Below are 17,489 nucleotides of genomic sequence, written 5' to 3'. Positions count from 1 at the left end.
TGTGTATTTTAGAGAACCAGGTTTAAAGTACCGGCAAGGCAACTGCACATTTTTTATGTCTTCAGCATCAAAAACCATAATGACAAGTATACTTATGAACATAATTTGAACTATGCCTGTACCCCTAATTTTAATACTCAGGTCAGATATCTCATTGGAAATTAACTTACATTGTAAAATTTTAAATTAAGCTAAAACAAAACCTCAGAAAGGATAGATATTTTAAGAGAATTTTTATTGCACAGAGAAAAAAAATTCTGCAGAAATTTCTTTTACTATTTTTGAAGAAGAGGGACCCAAGTCTGATCGCTCTCAAAATTGACGGTTATTGAAACCCTACATCAAACTAAGGTTTTTGTTTTTCCTTATAATTAGCTAAGATAAAAAAACAAGCTGTTTGTCGACGTAATCCCTTACTTGGTGATATTTCTGTGTCACCTGGAAAATCTTATTATCAATTTTGAACTTATCTGGTAATTTATTTCAGTTTTAACAATTTATTCTACAATATTTTTATAAAATTAATTGAAATGTTAATCATAACATGAAATATATTTTCCATGTATACAAATGAGAAGTCTTCCGCAATTCGACAATAATATCCGAATAACCTTAACTGATTCCCATCAAGTGCTGCCTACGCTACCAAAAGTGCTTGTAGATCAAATTCAAAGCAACACCTTGAATAACATTAATATTCAACATTTGGTTTTCAGGTTGTGTTCTGCCTTTTATAAATTTAAGCGCCACAGTAAAAAAAACCCAAGTTATGTGATAGCAACAAAGGTCATTTCTGGATAAGCCAGAGTATTATTAGCTATATGAACAAACCACACTGACTTGCATATTTATGAAAATGATCAGCATTATGATTAGTAGTTCACTATTAAATTACAAGAACATGTCAGATAAGCAAACATACCATTGTGAGAATTTGTACACATTTCTGCACATAAAAATCAAGTACTTTTAAGGTCTATTAAGGGAAAAAAATTAAGGACCAGAAAATTGGAACTGAATAAATTCAATTAAAGATATTATCTATGCTTGAACTTTTGTAATGCCATAATAAAATAAATCTGTAAGTACAATGCACTATTATTAAAAAAAATTAATTTCAGAATAAAATCAACTTTGAAAAATTTGTAATATAGTATTAAATATTTTACACTTATAATAGTTGGACTATTTTAAAGATTAGTGACAATTCATTTATATTTTGCTAACAATTAGCTTTATATTAATTTTTCTTTTATGCCTCATTATGTCACATTCTTGCTCAGTCTAGAGGTTTAGTAAATAGCAGGCAGATTTTATGTCAAACAATATAGGTTTAAAATGAGAAGTAAAATTATAACCAGCAGCATCCATAACAGAAGACTGGCTATTGCCACCACTGCTGCTTGCCTAGATAGAGACCTGCTGATCAGAAAAGACCTAAACGCCTGATGTTGGCACAGTTAGCAAGTTTTAAAAGTTAGTTATGCTCTATATGTCTGACACAGTATAATAGCTTTATATAGAATTGGAGTTGTAACTCAGTTCACATATTTTAAGGCTCCATTCACGCTGTGGTATAAATGTTATATCTGGTTTAAACCAAGCCTCGTTGCTAGGTAACCAGACCTTGCCACATCACAAAAACTAGTTTAGGGATAAAGTTCCAAGGTTTCAACTTTAGTCAATTTGCTCATATAATATAAACAGCTCAGAAACTCATTTCAGCATTGATAATGCAAAGCTGAATAATTATAAATTATCACAGCTGGCAGGAACTAATGTAGTGTGCAAGCCGAGGCCAGAATCACTCTCCGGCTTACAATCCCAAAACCTCAATTTAAATACTATCTAACCGATTACCATCCTGTTAAGAAAATGGAAGGAAGAAGGTATAGTAAAGGCTGAAATTATAAACAGCTGGTTAATTTACATAATAATAACTGTACATATCTTTGAAGAATAACTTCTTTCTCTTTATGTATTCAGTTTATTTTCGCAGTTCTTCCTTTTAGAATTTTTGGATTTATTTAAAAATTTATGTAATTCTAAAAATTACATGTATTTAGAATGTATAAAAGAAGCTGCTACTTTTATTTTTAAAGTAATATGAACACTGAGAATAAATATGAAACAATCAGGGCTATTACAGGACCAGTGTGGCACTATTTTTAGAATTTAGTGATGCATTTAGTGATCGAAAAAAAATTCAGAGAAAAAAATTCCAAATGCATTTTATAGAGAAAACTGATGCACATTCTGAAAATTCTGAGACAATTACACGGGGAAAAACTCTTACCATGGAAAAAATAAAAAAGACATTTTAAAATAATTACATAGCTATTTTGCTTTTGTTGAGAATTGTTTCATAAATTGAGCTTTCTAACATTTATTACCTTGTTTATTTTTCAGATCCAAAATATTGTAATACTAAGTTGCCAAAATGGAAAGTAATGACACTTTATAATATGACAGGGAAAAATAAAAATAATTTATTTTAATGTTATTTCTAAAAATATTTTCAATATATTACCTTTTTTTTAATGAAATTTCTTATCTTATTATGTTAAATGTTATAGAGTTTAAAAAAAAAAAAAAACTGTCAAAAAATTCACAGATGTCTGAATAAAATATTTTGTACGGAAATTGATCTTAAATTCATCAAAATGTATATAATCACTAAATTTAGAACCATTTAATAAAGGAATTTGCATCCCTAAAAGGGGAAGTTAAAGTTGTTTAATCACTGCTATTGAAAAAAAGGGAGAAAACCAATAGAAGATTTTTTTTCATAAAATAAAAATGTGCCAAATAAAGTAAAAGTGAAAAACAACATTATTAAAAACAGTGTTAAGTGCAATGCATAATAAAAGAATTCCACTAACATTTCTTAGCATTTAAGAGGCTTTTTCCCCCCTTTTTCTTATAACATTTTAGACAGAAGGGGGGAATCGGACACAAATAAAATATTTTACTTTCACAGTACATACCCGGCTGACGTCTATCAATGGGCGACATTCGCCTACGCTCCATCTCCCTACGTTCCATCTCCCTTTCTCGATTATCTCGGTAATTTCTATTATCATTGAAACTCCTTTCACGGTTATACCAACTTCGTTCCCTCTCTCTTTCCATACGATAATTTCTTTCTCTTTCATATCGACCTCTATCTCGCATCGGAGAACGCCTATCTTGTGAGAAAGATCTTCGACGCATGCGATCATCTGTGGGTGATCTTCTATTCCTAAATTGTGGAGTGGCTCGTGTATTTCGCCTTCTTGGAGATGGACTACTTCTACACAGAATAAAAAGCTAGTATGTGATTTCATAAAATAACAACCATAATTAACAGGAATAAACACCAGATAATGCAATTCCTGAATAATCTGAGAATAAATATATGATTTCATAAAAAGCAACATCACAATTAATTGAAACGAAAAAGAAAATCATTCAGAAAAGAATACTTAGACTATTAAATAAGAAACTATAACACTTATTATTATCTACTCTTTAATTGATTACAATGATGATTAATAAAGCATCCTTAACCAAGAAAACAATCATCACAGCTTGAAACTTGCGGTTTTAAATGAGCAAAATGTTTTAATTTTTATATTTTAATAACTATATCACAAAAGCTTGATTTCCATCAGGAACTCGTAAGAAAAATTCTAACATATAACATCATATATTATTTCTATAAATGACATAAATTAACAAAAGGATGTCAGGTGTGGCCATAGTGTGGCTCTCGCAGGCAAGTGGTGTGGCTCGTATGCAAATAAAATATATGTGTAAATTATGGTAAACTAAAACTACTCAATGCCAAAAAGAAAATAATTCAAACTATCATTCAATGATTGTGTCAAATCAAACATTTTGTTTAATTTGAAATATATTTCACTACTTTTAAAATTATGTATATATGGACTTGTAGCTTTTGTGGCTCTCAAACTTTCCCAACAAGCTGCTCTTACTGACATTATGTTTGTCCACTTCAACTATATCTATATAAATTAGTAGACGATTATCTCAAAATTTTATGCAAAAATTTGTCAGATAATATTTTTTACAAACCTGCGATTATATGATGAAGGACTTGGTCTTCCTTTTCTAGGTGAAGGAGAAGCAGAATGTGATTCCGATGAACCAGATGAGGAAGATGAAGAACTTCTGGCATTTCCCTTTATGGAACAGGAAAAACTGAGAATGTATTAATGCTTAACATCAATATTTTTAAAAATCAGGAATTTCAGACAGAACTAATTACTATAAAAAATTAAAAGTTAAGGGATTTGATGACTGTAAAATCCTTAAAAAAGACGTGAAGTTACGTATCTCATGCTTTCCTCCCTTCAAGAAGTCCCTTGCTGTTTGCAACAATGACTCTTTTAGGTAATTTGAGTCATTCTAAGGAGGTGCATTTACTTTAAAAAAGGAAGGGAACTATTGTGATTATTGCCAAAATTGTCAGATGGTTTTTCTCATAGAGGGAAAATTTAAAGGTGCATTTGATTCCAAATAAGACTACACAGAAAAACACAGACTTTTGGTTTGGTTTATTTAATCACAGCAAAGCACATGAGGGCTATCTCTCTGGGGAGGGAGATGCCTTCATGGAGGGTTTAAGAAAAATTGACTCATATGCACATTACACATGTTAAACTACAAAACACCCATGCAGCCAGCCCATTCACTGGGATTCGAACCGCAGAAAAAATTACCAGTGTTCAGTGACTTTACTGCTCGGTTACCGGTGAACCCGATACATGGATAAACATTTATATTTCTATTACAGAAAATTTCATTCTATTTCTTCATATTATAGCATATACCTTTTTTTAAAAAAAAAAGTTCCAAGATTTTATGCAATTTTTTTTTTTTAAATCTTTCCTAATTAAAAGCCTTTACAAAGTTATAACAAAAATTAATTCCACTATATTTTAAAGTCCATATTTGATATTTTATAAATATTTTTAGTTTTTTTTTTTTAAATTATTATTTTTATTTATTTATCAAGTTTCCATTTGGTTTTTTTAATTGCATCTGAATTTTTTTCCGAAATTTCTTAAACTTATTTCCTTAAATTTACGAACATTCATGGCTACATAAACGAAGGAACATCATATAAATGTTGCAGTACACAGAAACATTACTTACTATCATATTTCCCTGTAATACTTGTCTTGCTGTACAGCTAATTGAAATTATCCATTTATTAAAATTTTTTCCATGGAAGGTGTGGTTTAAAAAATAAAAAATTAATGATACATAAATGATTAAAAACTTATTAAAGTTTAAATTGAAAAAAAGTTAAAATTTTACATCTAAATAAATGTTAAATAGCTGCATGAAAACATAATTAGGCAGCCTTTAGTTTAAATATGATGTTCTATACATTGTTTGTCTATTTCGTATTGCAAAATTTTTATAGCAAACAAATTTCAAATTAAAAGGGGAAAACTGTGTTATGTATATAGTTTTTGAAATGATGGGAAGAAAATACAAGATAGATAGTTGCTATCTCCAATCCTAGTATTATGATTCTGCGTTTTATGATGTTACATAATTTAAGATTCCACACACTTCTGTATTTCTTTTTGGTCAGCATTCTTTTTCATTTCAATATATTGCTATAAAATTAAGCAAAATAACTCCCAGAAATCTCCGAAAGATAAATAATATTTCAAAGATACGTAAGACTTTATGATTTATGAATGAGGTTCCTTTGAACTCTGAACCTGCAAGAATGAAAAGGGAATGATAGAGAAAACTGGAAAGACAAAGACCTTTGAAAGTGATAAGTCCAGGGACATCAAACTTGGTATTTCACACCAAGCTTTCAGCTTTGAAAAGGGGGGAAAATACCTTAGTCAGTATCCACTGACATGTGGCCTCCGATATCCCAACTGATTCTGCTATTTGGCAAATTGTTTGCTGCCTGTTCACACATATCACCAGAGACACCATTTTGATGTTTTCCTCAGTGTGCGAAGTCACGAGACGGCCACAATGTTCATCATCTTTGGCACTTTCCCCGATTTCTCTGAAACGACACTGCCACTCGAAAGCTTGCGTTCTTGATAACCTTGCACTTCCGTACACATGCTTCAACAGTTCGAAACTGTTTGTAGCAATCTTTCTCAAGCAAATGCAAAATTTTATCTGATTCTCTGCTCAACTGACGCCATTTCTTTTTGTCGCTGGTTACTAAATGCACTTGCCTACAAAAAACATTGTCACCGCTAGCTTTCGGCCATGAGATTTGGGCAAACCACTTTTAGAAAAAGGGGAGAACATAATAACACAAAAACGTTCTCATAGTCGCACTACTGCAAAAAATTTTTACATTACAGACTCAGACCAGGAACTTTAGAATCCTACAACATATAACCTCCATAAGAAAAAATAATTCAATATAAATTATTAGATACTCACTTATCAAGTACCCAAATGCAGAAAAATGTCACTTATAAGCAAATTTTGAAAAATCTGCCACACATACATGCATATACTTAAATCTCACTAAGAAGTTTAAGGTCTTCAACAAGTTATACATTAAGAGAAGACTTATGTGACCACACATAGGTTTATAAATAAATAAAAAAATAGGAAATTGGGGATGAGCAACAATAAAAACATTAATGATCCACAAAGGGCACCAAGGAAGGGAAAGGGTTAACGAAGAACTTTTCAATAATGAACAAATTAAAATCAACAAGTGCAAATTTATTCGAAAAAATTAATATTCACAATAAAACATTTTATGAGATTTTTTGCTTCTGAAAATTTACCTTTTTAGAAACCTTTCTACCTTTCCCCTCCAATGCTTTTCTCACTGGGGATTCATCTTCAGAACTTGACTCAGAAGCGCGCCCATGTGATCTATAATGCCTTGTCTTCTGAACAGAGTTTTTTTTAGGTACTATTTCAAAGGCCTTCTCCTAAAAAGAATTCCGATAAAAAATAGATACATAGAGATAAACTTTTCATATAAAAATGAGAAAATTATTAAGAAAAATTAGTCAAATATACAAATTTATGCTTAAAACTTTTCAAAAAATCTATCAAAAGCTGTTTCTTTATATACTCTTTTTAGTAGGATTTTAAACATTCTTCACTTATTTAAAACATTTCAAAAGATCTTATTCTAGATGCAGACTTTACCTTTTCTTTCTATTTTATTGGGTATCTAACTTTTTGGAGATTATTTTTACTTTTGCTTCATGAGTTTTCTTAATTTGCTGCTCGGTTTTTACCTTCACTGAAATGCAAATCACTCAATGTGCTAATTATAATGTTAGTTAATCTTCAACCAATTTTTTAGATTTTGTCCACATTCAGGATTGTTATTAAAGTAATTTTTTATTTTAACTTTTCTTTCTCTTTCTACATATGCATACACATACAGCATCTTAAATGATTTTTCTTACCACTTTTTTGGATACATCTACATGGCGATCCATTTCAGATGAAGATCTTCTCTTAATTCTTTTAGATGGCTGAGGAGAAACAGATGCAGAAGAAGCAGAAGATCCTGAGGAAGATCCAGATGAAGAACGAGATTTTCTAAAAGCATGTAAAAAAATTTCAGAGAAGTCAAGAAATTTTTATAACAATGCATTTAAAAAACAGCAAATGCAACATCCACAGTATATATAAAATTCAAACTGGTCCGAGTAGAGGAACAGATAGATGCAGATATATTTTGCATTTACCAAGTTGCTCAGCTAGAATAAAATAAATTTCTTGAAGAGAAAGAGATTCCAGTTTCAAAAACAACTGGTTTTCAAGTGGTCTTGAGAATCACAAACTTTATTGATATTATTCACATACAATGCAGCTATCTGAGCTCCGTTTCATCTCGCTTCACGATTCACTTTACAGAACAAAAGTCTAGACCCAAAAAGAGCTGAACAAAAGTACTACTCAGTTGTATACGGAACACAAAGTCATATCATATGATTATACTCAACTCTCTATTCCTCACATAACTCACGAAGTGCAATCATGCAGGTAAGATCTGAAATGGCCTTTGGTATTGTGTTACTTATACAGATTTTATGCAACTCTTCAAAAATGTTAAGCAGTTTTAATATTCAAAATGTATGCCAAATTAAATACCACCTAATTTTTAAAAATTATGATTTAATCAAATACAATTCAAGCTTATTGAATAAGAAAATGTGTCACAAACTAGCCACTTCACTGCCAAATGGGCAAACACTTTTGCTAAGTATGTTAACATAAAAAGAAAACTAATGGATAGAAATGAAAGTTTCACAGCATCAACTATAACCCTAAATCAAAAAATATAAATAAGAATATTGCAACATATTTAATCTTAACTTATGAGAAGTTTCACTTATATAAAAGCTTAACTTCTTAATTCTGTTTATTATTATTACTATTTATTTTCTTCCTACCCTAGAAACTTCTTCCAATTTCAAAACAACTAACAAATCTGTTTGTTTTTCAGGTTTTATACAATGATTACCTATGACTTCTCTTTCCTATCCCAAAACTAATTATCACATATATATTTTTAATATCTATTCCTAAAGAGGAAAAAATTTAGATTTAAATAAGTTTTGAAAAAAATGCCAGGTAAAACAGAATATACTACCTTGGTGGCGAAGAACGACGTCGTGTTGGAGTACGTCTGCTATTAACAGGTGGAGACTTCTGGCGAGGATGCTTTCTTGGAGGGCTCCGCCTATGAGGAGAGGGAGAATGCCTCCTGACAGGAGATCTTGAGCGAGACCTGCTGCGCCTAGAAGGTCGATTACGTTGAGGAGGTGGTGTTCGACTACGACGTGGTGATGATCTATGCCTTTTAGGAGGAGGTGTACGGCTCCTTCTTCCTGGCGATCTGCTGCGTCTTGGAGAATGCTTCCATCGATTACTGGGAGATCGTCGTGGAGAAGGTCTTTTTCTAACAGGTGAACGACTTCTGCGGGGGCTTCTGCTGTGGCGAGACTTAGAACGCTGTGGTGTATGACTTCGACGAGGGGAGCTCTTTTTCTTTGGAGACCTCTTCCTTTCTTTTGAAGCTGGAGATCTGCTTTTCCTGGGCGATTTTCTTCTAATGGGTGATGGAGATTTACTTTGCTGGGGTGATTTTTCTCTGGCAGGTGATGAGGACTTGCTCTTTGGGGGGGATTTGCTTCTTGTTCTAGGTGATGCTTTCTTGTTATCAGCACCAGGAGAAAGAACTTGTCGAGGAGATTTGCTCTTTCGGGGAGATGAATGATTTCTATATGGCGACTTGTTCTGTTCCACAGATCGACTCCTTCGAGGAGAATGGGAATGTGACCTGCAGGTGGTTTAGGCACTTCAGGAAATGGCATTCTGGTCTCTGCCTTACAAAAATAAGATTCACGGTACAATTTGCAAATAGTGCTTAAGAGAAGGAGAGTAGCATTTTCACACTACCAATAAATCTGACCATCAAATATATGTATTTAATGTACCTTACATAATTTGATGAAATTTTACTGTAGTAAAACTCTGTGTTTCAATTTGCACCTTCAACTGCAAAACTAAATTAAACTTTTAATGTTACAAAATTAATGCATGATATTAAAAAATCATGACACACTCTTTTTTTATATTTATTCTAACTATCATAGAAATTAAAAATATTGATATATTATCAAAATCTAAAACAACAGTAAGAATTTCAAATTATATTTTTACTTCGCAACTTTGTATATCATACTATTTAGTATTATTAAATAAGTCACTAAGTTATTTTATTTCTATAAAATCATGTACATTCTCAACCTTAATGCAATTTTCTTTACTAAAGTCATGTAAAATAAGCTACATATCGTTGAAGAAAAATAATTCATTACAGAATCACACATCCAAATATGGCATAATGAAACATTAATAAAATATAGAAATATGTTTGATACCAAATTGATCTCATGGTTTTCCCGTTTTAATCTCAGGGTTTCTATATCTGCTGTATTTATGTTTGATTAGTATCACATTTTAAAGATAACAACCATATCCAGCTGAAAACCTTTAAATACCAAAAGATAGCATAAGAAACATCACTCTGTGATGAAAAGGAACAATCTGGGGACTGATCATGATGCCTAAGCTTAACATGCTTTATTACAGATGTCTCAAACTTGTGTGAAACAATTTTATGTGGCCTGCCAATACATTTTAGCTATGTATTTCTTTTAATATAGTGCTTTTAGACTATAATATAAATTCACCAGCCAGTTTATTGTAAATACAGTGTTTATTAAGAAAACAGAAAAGCACTATATTTCAGCAGTCATTCCATTCCAAATAAGCTGGAAGCTAGTGCTGGTACACAGCCAAAAATACTTTTGTAATGTATATATATATATATCACAGTGATCTGACAGACCTGCTAAGGAAGTTAAGGGGGGGGGAGTACATAGATTATGGAAGGAACAATGGTCATGCTTTTGACATATCTTAATATACATGCATCAATCCATGAATGCAAGTACTATACATAGGTTTTTTTATTATAAAATTAACTATTTATACAATGAGTATCACCCGGTTTTAAAAGATGTAAAAAATGCCTTACAATTTTTTTTTTCTCATATGTTATTTTCATTATTATTATTTATGATTAAAACAATATCTATGAGCCATAAAATAAATCAAACAGTTTTTGCCAATTCACGAAATGGGCAATGTATTGGCAATTTCACCATGTAAAACTATTACCTTCCCTAGATAAAGTAACAGTACTCTGTACACCATTTTTGAAAGTACATAAGTATTTTACTTTTTCATTAATATAATTAAGACTGCAAACCTGTACTAACTTCACAATGCATAGCAAATACAGAAATGCAATGAACATTTTGTGATGTTCATGGAAGAAACAATGGCCCTGTTTTTGACATATTTTTTAATATACAGAGGCTGTTCGCACATTTTTTAGATGATTTTGGTAAGCGGTAATAAAAAATCGTTTGCTGTAAAAGAAGTAATTGTACTATGTTTTTAAAAGTCAAAATTATCGTCTGTGGCTTGAAAGTTTTGTTTTTATTCAAAATGGCGAATTTAACAAAGCAGTGGTTCGAAGGCTACATTTAAGCTCTTTCAGAAAAGAAATATGCATACTCCGTTATCCAAAAACGCTGTGAGAGTCATGGTTTTGTGATATCTAAAGCATCAATAGGTAATATCATCAACAAGAAAGGAAAAAAACGTCAAATTGGAGCCTCAAGTGGGACAAAAATTCCAAACAAGTATCCAAGGAAAAAACAGACATCTTCGACTACTGCAAAGGTACATTGTTTAATGTTAAAAGAAAGTCCCCCTAGTCAAAGGACAGTTGCAAAATCATTAAAATACTCGGTGTCCACTGTAAACAAAATGATAAACGTTGATTTAAATCTTGAGAAAACGAAAAAACGCAATGTGCATCGTCTTCTTCCAAAGCATATCGTTCAACGCAGGACACGTTGCAGAATTCTATATGAGAAACACTTATCCAAAGAAAAATGGAAAACAATTATCACAATAGATGAAGCATGGGTGTATTTAAATGATTGTAACAAAGAAAGAGCCATTTATTATCATAAAAGAGGAGAAAAAAAAATTTAAGTACATGCTTCAAAGAATTGAAAGGAAGTTTTTCTAAGGGATTCATGATTGTTGCTGGTTTTTCTTATAATGCCAAGTTAAAAATAAAGAGAGTGCAAAAAAATGTCAAGATTAACTCCAAATACTATCAGGAACATATTTTATCGCCAATTTTTCTGAATGAAATACCATCGTTTTACTCACAGTGCCATCAATCTGTGACACTCCATCAGGACAAAGCTAGCAGTCACACATCAAAATCCACTGTAAATTTCCTAAAAGAAATGGAACAAAAAAACTGGTATCAAGGCCACACCCTTCACTGATATCCTTACTAAATCTCCCGATGTGTCACCTATGGATTTTTGTGCTTTCGGACTTTTAAAAATTGTATTATCCAAACGTTGTCCCTAAACCCTAACAGGACTCTGGAAAGCTGTTCGGGAGGAATGGGATATAATATCTCTTCTGCCACTTCAAAAGGCATTATTATGCTGGAAATTGCGGTGTCGAAAGATAGTTCAGAATAAGGGATGTCAAATAGAACATTTAAAACACAAGAATTTTATGTAATTTAGTTTTGTGAATACAATATACATCGTCTAAAAAATGTGTGAACAGCCTCTGTACATGCATCAATCCATGAATGCACGTACTATACATAGGTTTTATTTACTATATAATTAACCATTGATCCCCCCCTCCACTGAACTGCTGCTTGCGCATTAGACTTGCAGCAACCTGCAACATGTGAAGAGATAACCATTTCTATTTTGCAAGGGCATAAAAATAACATAGTGAAATCAATAACACCTGACAAGGAATATAAAACAGAAAGCGGGGAGAAGATGACTGCAAATGTAAAAACTTTCAACAAGTAATGACATAAATGAATATTTTCATTTTTAGGCATATATTCATGAATGCCCAATAATTAATTTTACACTATTATACACAACATACTTTTCAAAAAGAAATTCCTAGGAAATTGTTTGCTTCATAAATTAAGTATGAAGACATCATCATCAGTTACATGCACGCTTTTTGTCTACTGTGAAAAAATTTTATACGATGGCTAGTAAAAGAACAGATTACAGAATTATTCATGCACAACATAATTTATTTTAACTGATGATCAGATTTTTAATATTACTGCAAAAGTAGTGTGAAAATACTTCTATTTTCAAGTTTCCTAAATAACAAAACAAACTTCATTGATAGGTTCTAACACACTTAAATAAAATGTAATACTTTAAATTTTTCTATTAAATACTGATTAAGCAATCTATAAAACTTCAATTTACATTTTGCAATATTTGCACATTGTACCCAAACCTTAACAAAATATGCAATTGAAATTTCTAATGTTTTCATGATAATAGTACTAGATATTTATTTCATACAATACTCTCCACAAACTAAGACATAGAAAAATTTTAAATTATCCAAAGTATTTCTTCAAATATAAATATACAGAATTTAGGATACGGATGTGCAAGTACAGTTGTACTATAGGTAAAACATATATATTTTTTAATAGTAATAATTTGATACATTTCAGAATTTCTATTTTAATACTATAAGACAACATTTTGAGCATTTTTGAAATTCCTCTCAAATCTACTAGGTCACCAACATACTTTTTCACATTCCTGCTTTGTTCAATTTTTTTGGGCCTGCCGGGGGAGGGGGGGGACACTATGAAATATAATATTTATTTTAATGCAACTAACACTTAAAATTTATTAATAGATTCAAAGGATAATTAATTTAATTCATCAAGTTAATGCCACTGATGATGTATTTTTTTCAAGTCTGTGATATTTACTGACAGGATTGCAAATATAGCTGAAAGTCAACTCAAGAAAGCATTATAATTAATGCATATAAAATAATAAGTCAAAAACTAGGTGAAATCATTTGTAAAAAGATATGACATGTAATCATAAATAAGAAGATATGACAAATGATGCATGTATATTAAAAATTAATTTAATTCATTAAGTTAATGACACTAGTGATGTATTTTTTTTAAATCTGTGGTATTTACTGGACAGAATTGCAAATATAGCTGAAAGTCAATTCAAGAAAGCATTATAAATAATGCATATAAAATATCAAGTGTAAAACTAGGTGAAATCATTGGTAAGAAGATATGTCATGTCAGATTAAAGACAATGTTTCAGACCTTTATTCAAGACTGGAATAAGTTGAGAGAGTTAAAATGGATAAACCAAAACACTAGTGTCAATGTTCTCCCTCCTCCCATTTGGCTATTCAAAAATCAACTGCTGTTCAATCAATTTTCAAAAATAATTTAAAGTTGCGCAAAATGAATGTTGAAATGCAGGTACTTTATGGCCTGACACCAGATCAATCACAATTATCATGTGATTCCATGTAAAATCAGTCTTTGTATACTAAATATCCTGATTCATATGAGATGTCTATCTGATGAGATTTACATTTTACTTGATATGCAGCTGAACAAAATTCAATAATGGATTTAACTCTATCCAGATCAGCAACCACCATATAGTATAGTTCTAAGCAGTGCCAATGCAAGGTTTTTTGCAGCCTTGAGCAACATCTGAGCTTGCTAAATTCCAGTGCGAATGCACCGGTTGTGCTTCCCTTGCTTTAGTCTGCATGTATTTAAAGGAATGTTGATTACGCCCATAGGTTATGATAAAAATACTGTCTTCAGATTTTTACTTACAAGAAATACAATGAAAGTCCATCTTTTTTTTTAAAATAATTTCCAGAGTTGTTTTTGACAACATAGACTCTTACATCACAAATGCAAGATACACTTCAAAACATCTGACTAAGCAAAAAATTTCATTGCTGTCTCAATCTGCTACCATTCCTTTTTGAATGATCAAAGATTAAACTTTACAGTACACGTTACAAAGATTGATCTGAATTTAAAACTTTCCTGTCCCTAGCCTAAATCAATTACATCAATCAAATGAAATTCTTGATATATGTTACCTAATGACAATGTGTTATTAACTGATATAATCTTTCAATACAGTACCAGTATCATATAAATACCTTCAGAAATTTTGATACAAATCAATTTTTAAAATAGTCATGTTTATAACATACACTTTATTACATACTTCTAAAAATAAGATATTTTCTACAAAACGATTAAAAGTTATAGACAATGTACGAACAGCTGTAACCAAAGTATGAATTAGCATACTATTATTAAAATAGGATAAGATATTGATATTCAACTTGCTTAGAATCATAAACATCATCCAACATTTTAGGATGAATTAAATAATTTGTCAAACTTTCTCACCTGTCTTTCTTTTTTCCATGCCTAACTGGAGAAACTGATTTAGATTCCGAACGCTTCTTCCTAGAGCTTTTGGAATTTTCTTTATCACTACTGACGCTTTTTTTGGAAGATACATCAGACCTAATAGAAATATTTAAAATTATAAAAATTATAACACCTTTTTGCTTTAAGTAAAAAAAAAAAACTTTTATTTTTAAAAACTTGATTTTTTCAGTAACCAGAAAGAGTGAAAATTTTTAAAATGTGCTGGCCTGAAATCTCAAAATTCTTCCAACGATATTTCTCGCATGTAATCTCGAATGTCCTTGAGTTACTTCGATAGAACATCCTTGTCAGTTCGCTTATCAAAACTAAATGTGTTCTTTGTACAAGTTTCCTTTATATACATGAAAATTCAAAAATAAATACAAATAATCAATTTTTTGGAGAAAAATCCAAAATCAAATCATTCAGTTTAAGGCTGAAAATAATTATTTTAGGGCTCATTTAATTATACTAATAAATATTACCATTTCCCCTAAAAAAGACCTAATCAAAAAAATAAGCCCTAGCATGTTTTTTTTTTTTTTTTTTTAGGAATCCTAATCAGATCATTCAGTTTAAGGCTTGAAGTAATTACTTCAGGGCTCATTTAATTATGCTAATAAACAATGCATTTTCCCCAAAAGAGACCTAATCAAAAAATAAGGCATAGCACGAGATTTCAGGAGAGTCCTAATATAAGCCCTACCCCTAAAATAAGCTCTAGTTAAGATTGTCAGCCAGACAGGAACCTTACTGTCGAATGACAAGTGCAGATGCAACACAAATGCACATTTGAAACAAATAGTGAATTTGCAACAAATTAGAATCTTCAGTATTCAATATATTGCATTAGCAACAGACGTTTCACACTTGATTTAATAATAAATCTAAAGGGTATTAAATATTGATGCTTAGATAAAATGAGTGCAGAAAGAAAGAGCTATTCTGTTGAGTATAAGAAAAGAATTGTGGAAGACTCCAGAAGTAAAAATCTTACAGCTTTCTGCAAAGAGAAGCAACTAGATCTACAATGGCGATCAGTGCAAAAAGCTCAGTTAACAGATCAACGAGGAAAATTAAAAATATGTAGAGATCAGATTTTCAACCATTATTTCCTGAGTAGGAACACATCATCTACGAATGGATTACTGACAGAAGAGCAACATGTTGGGTTGTTCACAGGGCTAATATTCAAGCATTTCCTCTTGCAATAGTATCACAGCTAGACATATCACAAGATGAATTCAAAGCACATCATAACACTGGGTGGATGGCTTCCTTTAGTAATATGAACTGTTTCTGAGAAGATCAACAACACTGTTCAAATTCAAAGATACTGATGAAGTGACTAAATGCGCACTTGGTATTCTAATGTTTCATTGACTCTCGAACATGATTAATATGGGTGAAACTGCAGTGTGCATGGATCAAGGGTCTAAAACTAACATTGGTCAGTGCGGCACCTCTGCAATATACACTCCCTCTCTACTGATTCTGAAAGTGCATGCATTACATGTAATTTGGCAATTTGTCTCAATGGAAAGACCCTCCCCCTCTAATCATCTCTGAGGGCAAGGAATCGATAGAAAGACTTTCATCATCTCTAAGAGCAAGAAAGAGGAAATCCTGTTTCAGGTATTTATGAGATGAAAAGGAATGTATTTATCATTTACTCACACCTTTTCTTAACTACAGTGGATTTTATGACTTGGTATTAACCAAAAGATCAATAGGAACGTGTTTCAGGTACTTAATGTTCTTAAGACTGAAGAAGCATGATGCATACAAGCAGCCATAAGACAGTGGGTCAATTTATTTCTACCACTTGTTTTGCAAGGTGGCCACAGAGATATGCTACTATGGGATTCTACTAGTACTCATTGTACTAAAACCATGAGGAACTTCCTTGCAGAAAGAAAAATGATCAAATACTTGATAATTAATCTATACTCTTGTTACTATTTGCCCCAGGTCTGTTACAATTACTGATATTCAATACAAAGCTTGCTTAAATGAATTTTAACACAATGGTGATAGGAATAATTACATAAAGATATTTGCCAATTCCTTGTTGTCTCCTCCTAAATCTAAAATTAATAGATGCAACAAATTTGTAAAAACAGGTGAATATTTATTCACAAAAAGAAAAGCAACAACATAGAACATGTTCTTAACACGCAGTGATTTTTTTTTTTTTTTTTTTTTTAAATTAGACAATGTTTCTTTTAGCATCAAATTCTTATAGCTATACTATTCCTAACAACACCATTTCTCTAGCACTGAGTATGGAGTGATAGGAAAAGAAATATGTCAAAATGCACCAGAATGGTGGCAAAAATGCCTGGTATGCCCTTGTTTTAAAGGAAGTACAGAATAAGCTAAGTTTCATAAATTTCTATCATTCTTACTTTAATAATGCAAAATGTGAGGCACACATAAATATAAAATTGATATAATTAGGAAAAATTTGTTGTAATGCTCAAAAGGGTGAAGTTAAATAAGCTACTAAAAGAAATTATTCCACATAAAAATCAGCAATTTGAATACATTTAAAAAAAATAAA

At 31.2% G+C, this 17,489-nt stretch overlaps 1 protein-coding gene across 6 annotated transcripts in view; it reads right to left on the bottom strand.

The window, feature by feature from the left end:
- Nucleotides 1-17,489, bottom strand: part of Srrm1 (Serine-arginine repetitive matrix 1) — a 150,292-nt gene that overhangs the window by 54,520 nt on the left and 78,283 nt on the right. For all 6 annotated transcript variants that reach the window (XM_085818626.1, XM_085818625.1, XM_035364807.2 and 3 more), the window contains 6 exons: nt 14,903-15,022; nt 8,627-9,316; nt 7,434-7,569; nt 6,795-6,944; nt 4,078-4,184; nt 2,988-3,292 (listed from right to left, as the gene is read on the bottom strand). In XM_085818626.1, coding sequence (XP_085674752.1) covers nt 2,988-3,292; nt 4,078-4,184; nt 6,795-6,944; nt 7,434-7,569; nt 8,627-9,316; nt 14,903-15,022 — 1,508 coding nt within the window. The remainder of the gene's footprint in view (nt 1-2,987; nt 3,293-4,077; nt 4,185-6,794; nt 6,945-7,433; nt 7,570-8,626; nt 9,317-14,902; nt 15,023-17,489) is intronic.

This window comes from Stegodyphus dumicola, chromosome 6, assembly GCF_044657685.1.
Source record: "Stegodyphus dumicola isolate Sdum_Otavi_A_Nest chromosome 6, ASM4465768v1".
NCBI lineage: Eukaryota > Metazoa > Arthropoda > Arachnida > Araneae > Eresidae > Stegodyphus > Stegodyphus dumicola.
The sequence above is the reverse complement of the archived record's forward strand: the minus strand, read 5'-3'. Positions and strand labels throughout refer to the sequence as shown.